This window comes from Condylura cristata, unplaced genomic scaffold, assembly GCF_000260355.1.
Source record: "Condylura cristata isolate star-nosed mole 26May11 unplaced genomic scaffold, ConCri1.0 scaffold00021, whole genome shotgun sequence".
In the NCBI taxonomy this organism is placed as follows: Eukaryota; Metazoa; Chordata; class Mammalia; order Eulipotyphla; family Talpidae; genus Condylura; species Condylura cristata.
Window position 1 is genome coordinate 1,913,779 of NW_004567122.1, and position 5,894 is coordinate 1,919,672.

The 5,894-nt window shown below is 66.2% G+C and overlaps 1 protein-coding gene across 1 annotated transcript in view; it reads left to right on the plus strand.

Annotated features, from left to right (window-relative positions):
* NPNT (nephronectin) overlaps positions 1 to 5,495 on the plus strand; it is a 60,984-nt gene extending 55,489 nt beyond the window's left edge. The window contains exons 11-12 of the mRNA XM_012727730.1: positions 3,033 to 3,289; positions 3,728 to 5,495. Of these exons, the coding sequence (XP_012583184.1) occupies positions 3,033 to 3,289; positions 3,728 to 3,847 (377 nt within the window). The 3' untranslated portion in view covers positions 3,848 to 5,495. The remainder of the gene's footprint in view (positions 1 to 3,032; positions 3,290 to 3,727) is intronic.
* The last annotated feature ends 399 nt before the right edge of the window (positions 5,496 to 5,894 follow it).

Consider the following 5,894-nt stretch of genomic DNA (forward strand, 5'->3'; position numbering starts at 1 on the left):
GGGCCAGCCCCGCCTGTGGCCGCCAGCGCCAGAGACCGCCGCTCCGTGGGCCGCGCAGCAACGCCCAGGTGTCACTCAGGCTCTGGGCTACGTGGCCGCGCCCTAGTTGTGCAGTCCAGCAGGTGGACCTCCGCCCTGAGGCCCCCCGTGCACGGTGCCGTGTCATCGCCTTCTTTGGAGACACCCTGTGTCCTCAGGCCTGGCCTCCGGTGGGAGGCCACGTGGTGGACATGGGGCAGCGCTCCACATCTCCCGAACACCGCGAAGGCCACAGTCGGGTGGTGGGAGCTGGGGGAGGCCCCCATGCTGGGGTGAGGGCGCTTTGAGGTCATGGAAACACTAGTCCACAATGCATCCAGGGCGCCCTGAGAGGGAAGGACCGCGAGAGCTGGTCACGCATGTGAGGTGGACGCAAACCCACAGGAAGCTCAGTGCCTGTGCTGTTGACCACACGCCATGAAGTCACTGAGTCGTGCAGTGTGTGCTCGCACACCCAGCACCCCACACTGTCCACATGCCCGGCGGCAGCTACCAGCGCCATACCGCGATGGCCACTGTCGGTGCTCTCAGAGAACCCACGCTCTGGACGTGGCTCTGCCATCCTGCAAGTGTCCAGCGTGGGCGGGCGGAGTGTGCAGGAGTCAGCACCGGACTTGGTCACCGGCCTCCGCCCATCTGCCTCCTCCGTGGCGGCACCGAGCTTTGGCGCTGCTGTAGGCGGGCCTGGCTGGCAGCGCTCAGCTGGAGGGGCACTAGGGGTCCTGGGGGTACCTGTGGCCAGCGCTGGCCACCTTGGTGCAACTGTACAGAGCTGCTTGGCAGTGGTGAGGGCACTGGTTCGGCCCCTGGCAGCGGCCCTTGTCAGGGAATGGGATCCTGGAGGTCCAAGGGGAAGGGACCCATAGCCGGCACCCCCCAGACTGGCCGCACACTGTGACAGCTCAGGACTGGCCACTTCCACTGTGGCCAGCCGATGGCTTCTCTGCCTGCCCGGCCGTTCTCCCTGTCTGGGTCCGATGCTGCGTGGGCACCTGGGGGAGAGGAGGTCACCCAGGCAGGGCCCTGGTCTGTACCTGCTGTCTTAAGGGTGCAGCATGGACCCAGCCAGGGTGGTGGGCAGAGGCAGAGACCCCTTGAGCTGTGGCCGAGCACTTCAGTGGGAAGGTTGGGAGCACCCAGCAGACACCTGGCCCCTCAGCATGAAGCAGTGTTGGGGGACTGGGGGGGCTGCCAGCCCACATGGAACCCCAGCCACCCTTCCAGGCTTGAACACAGCCACAGGCACCCTCCTGGCAGCTGCATGGCCAAGCCCCCTGGGGTGCGCCCAGTTGCCCCTCGCTGCTCCCACCTGCACGGGCCTCACTCAGCTCCTCCTGGGCCGCGCCAGGTGAGAGGCGCCTCGCTCGCTGCTGCAGCTGAAAAGGTGGCTGAGCTACCTGCGAGGTCTCCTGCGCCCCTTCATGTCTCTTGACTGCTTTCCCAAGAAGCGGAAACTGTCCTCTGTCATGATAAAATACAACTATTTTGTTTGCTTACATTATTACTTTGGTATTTTTATCTGAAAGCAAAAAAAATGAGAATCACTTAAATGATCAGAAATTAGCCATATTATCATGGCGCCTTGCAGCTGTCAAGCGCGTCTGCTTGGCAGCGCAGAGGTGGCCATGACACTGCGTGGGGCCCAGAGCAGCTACAGCTGCGAGCGTGACTCGTGTCCCAGCAGTCGGCAGCGTCCTCAGGGCGCAGGGAGGGTGCTGTGGTGTTCACGCTTCCTGTTCCCTTGGCCCTGCAGTGGGCACGACTTTTCCTAGATAAAAATGACCTACTTGCAGCTGCTGCTGCTCCTGGCCAGTCCTCCGCCAGCCGAAAGCAGTAACAGCTGGACCGGGGCCTCCGCTGCCGGTGACGCGGCCGGGTCTATGTTCTCCTCTGTAAGCTACGGCTGTAGACCCCCAAGGAGGTACAGAGTGGAAAGCACATCATTAAAATGTTGTCACCTTGCTCCTGTCAGGCTTTGTAGTATGTTACAAGTAGTAGAAATAACACTCACACCCCAGCAACCACACGTCCCAGACAGCATGGTGCTTCCTCGGGGCTTGGGCGGCGTGAGGTCTGCTGAGAGGCCCTGCAGGGCCGGGGCGGGGGTCCTCGCAGGCTCCACAGGAGGGACGTTCCCACACACGCCCCAGGACTGAGATAACCCGGCTTGCCCAGACCCTGCAGGTTAGCTGCAATAACCGTCTCCCTCAGTCTTACCCAAAACACCCGTCAGGACTGCGAGGCCCACGTACGGGCCATTTAAGGCCATCCAGAATTTTGGCTCAAAACCCTGTTTGGGTTGATGTCTGCCTGGGGGCAGCAGGAGAGAGTGAGGGTTCCTGGAGCCCAGCACCAGCCTTGGGGCCCAGCTCCCAGCAGGCTCTGGCTGTATCCTGGGCCCAGCTTTCCTGCCAGGTGCTTGGACTGGAACGTGGTTTGGGGGAAGGGGTGCCTGGGCCCAGGGATCACAGCGTCCTGGGGAGGACACGCACAGCCCAAGTACAGAGACTGGGGTTGGGGCCCTGACGTGCGCCCCATATCACACCGGCCTGGGCTCCCACCACAGGAGGCAGCTGGGTACAGGGCTCCCTGATAGCCTCACATCCACCTGCATAGCACCTCACCAGTCGCTCCCCCTTGGGGTGCAGGGGTGCAGGCAGGTCAGCAGGAGGGCCTCGCAGGCCTCACCCCGTCTGCAGAGCACAGGAGGATGTACTTCTCTTGTCAAGCCGGGTCTAGGGTTTGCACCCACTTTGCTCTGGGTAGCTCCTGCAGGCCACTCAGAACCCACGGGACGGGGGCGCACCCATGGGCGCCCATCCTGGTGCCGGAGCTCGGCTAGGCGGGCTCTGCCCTGCAGCAGCTCCGGGTTCCTGCTGCGAGTGGGCATTCGCAGATCCTGGCACTCCCAGACTGAGCACCCCAAGGACACGTCAGGCCCGCGGGGCACTCCACTGCATGCGGCCGTACCGAGCCCCCCTTTCCCCCTGCAGGTGGCCAGTACCTGACAGTGACCATGGGCAAAGGCTCAGGGGCCAGGGCGGCCCGCCTGGTGCTCCCCCTCGGCCACCTCCGGCACGCGGGGCAGCTATGCCTCTCCTTCCGGCACAAGGTTTCGGGGCGTCACCCCGGCGCGCTGCAGGTGTTTGTGCGGAAACCCGGGGCCCCGGCGGCGGCGCTGTGGGGCAGGAGCGGCGGTGGCGGCTGGCGGCGTACGCGGATGAGCCTGCCCGTGGCGGACGTCAAGAGCGTGAGTACCCGCGGGGCGCCCCCGCCCGCACCCCGGTGCGTCCCTCGTCTTCCTGAGACCAACACAGAGGACACTGCAGCCAAGTTGGGAGGAATCTTGAAGGGGGTGCACCTAACTCACCCAACTGGGGTGCCCCGGGCTGAGCCCCCGTTTCTGCAAAGCCCCTTGCTCCCACGTCACAGCCTGGGTGTGGGGCCCTGCCCAGGAGGGGTGCGCTGTCCTGCAGGCCCGGGACCGCAAGTCCAGGGCAGGTCGGCGGTCCCGGCAGAAGGCAGCGGCTCGGCACGGGGTGGGGTGGGGGCGTCTTAGGGTGCAGCCCTGGGCGGGCATCAGGACCCGTAACAGGGTAGTGGTTGCCCCCCACTCCTGGGGTGGTGGCCGAGGGTGCGGGGTGGGCAGCAGACGCATGACCTTGACCCTGCGCACCTTCTCCCCCAGGTCATCTTCAGAGGTGAAAAGAGGCGCGGGCACCCCGGGGAGATCGGCCTGGATGACGTGAGCCTGAAGAGAGGCCCCTGCCCCGGAGACCGCGGGCAGCTCCCCCAAGAAGAGCCCTGAGCGCCGCCCGCTCCGGCCGCGCCTCGTCGGGCCCGCGGTGCTGCGGCCGGTGTGCGACCCCGGCGAGACCCCAGCAACGGGGCCCTCAGACCGGACTCGGAGGCCGAGGACGTGGCGCAGCCCCTCTACCGGCCACCCGCCCGCTCACCAAGGGGCCTTCGCGAAGGCCCCGGGCTCCCGGCCCCGCCTCGTGGGCCGCTGGGGCGTCTGGTGCCCCCACGCGGGACTGACCGCCGTTCCCTTCCGGGGGGGGTGGCACTAGCCTCTCCTGCAGTCGCCCGTGACCCCGGGGCGCGGCCGGTGCGGGTGCTGCACCGCCCGGCCTCGTGCCACTCATGACCGCGCTGGGCAGCGGAGTGACCCGGACAGGGTGGGGCGGCCGGGAGCCGGCGGGGCTGCAAGTCCGCGCTGAATGCGAGGCCCCCGCGTCGCTCCCACTTTCAGAGTAGCGCCCGGTGCTCCTGCGCCAGTGTGGACGCGAGTGGCGACCGGGGACGGCCCGCGGGGATGTACACAGTCGCTTCCCCGTGGCCACTGGACAGGAGGCGCTGCCCAGTCACGCGCCCCGCGGGCGGGGCAGGGGTGCTGCGGTGCGGAGCCGGGCCCGCTGCTCGGGCGGCCCCTGGGCTGGACGTCCGCGCGCCGCCCCTTACCCTTCCTGCATATTAAAACACGCTCGACCGTCAAAGGCAGCTTGCCCGAGACTGACTTCATCGCTGACCCAGTGACCGCACTGCTTGCCGCCAGGGGTCGAGCGGGGTCGAAGGGTTGGTTGGCCATGGAGGGCCGCATGTGAGGGGGCTGCAGGGCGCGCCGGCGCTGCCCCCCCGCACTGACCCGGAGCCGGCCCGACGCGCTCCCTGGCCGTGGTCAGACGCGGGCCCTCTGCACGGCGGTGCCCCTAGCCCGTCCCTGCTTCTCCTGCCCCTCGCTCCGCTTCTCAGCGATCAGGGAGGAATCTGGACTGAAGGTGGTGGACACCTTCCGGGCTCCTCCCTCCTCCTCGAGGCCACGGGCCCTGGGAGGCGCCTGTTTAGGACTCGGCCCACACGGGAAGCTCCCTCGACCGTCTAGGTCTGGGCCAAGCCCAGCAGGCCCGGAAAGCAAAGGCCGGTGTGGTTTGGGCAGCGGGTGGCAGCCCCCGCCCGGTCCCACCCTGCAGGTGCTCTCACTCCCTGCCAAGCGGCCCACGAGCTGGGGGAGGGCACTTCAGGGCTGTGCAAAAAGCCCAGTGCAGAGCTCCCCCCCAGGCCTCCTCTGGAGGACGGCAACACCCAACTGGCCAGGGAGAGGACCCACCTCACCCCCGGCAGCCCCGGTGCTCCCCTCGCACACTCTCGCAGGTTCGGCACGGCCCAGCTGCGGGGGGGCTGCCGGACAGTGTCGGCCAGCTGGAGTGGGACCCAAAGGGCCGCAGGCCATAGCCCCTTCTGGCCCCGCAGCTGCTCCGCCAAGGCCGCAGGCACCGTCACTTGCGGCACCGTCACTCGCATGGCCCTTCCCGGTGCCGACGCCCCTCCGTGCCGCGCCCGGGTCAGTTATCCAGTTATCCAAGTACTGTATGCCATCGTGCGTCATCACTGTGTCCTACAGCGAACGGTGCTGTGGTCTTCAGAGCAGCCAAATAACAGTAATTCCTTGTAAATAAAAACACTCAACAGCTTACCAGTTGCGGGATCTCTTGCATCAGGAGGCTGCGGCGGTCATTTACTGGCGGGTACCGAGTACCAAGCGGCTGTTCAGGAGTCATGCACCAATCCCTTCACTGGGGGAGGGGGGGCTGCCCACCAGGCGCACACGGGGCCTCGGGGTGAGTGGGGCGGCGCTGCCAGTATCTCCCCCAGCGGGGGGCATTTGCCCCCCTTCTGTGCAAGGGGAGCCGACCAGCTACTCCATTCACAGATGAGCCCAAGTCCTTGGTACTGACTTTGTTCATTCCTGACACTTCACTCACACTGCAATTAGCTTTTTTGAGGTGGAGAAAATAACTACATGGGAGGCAATGAAATCACACCAGAGTGAAACTCTTAGGCCTACAGAATGGCAG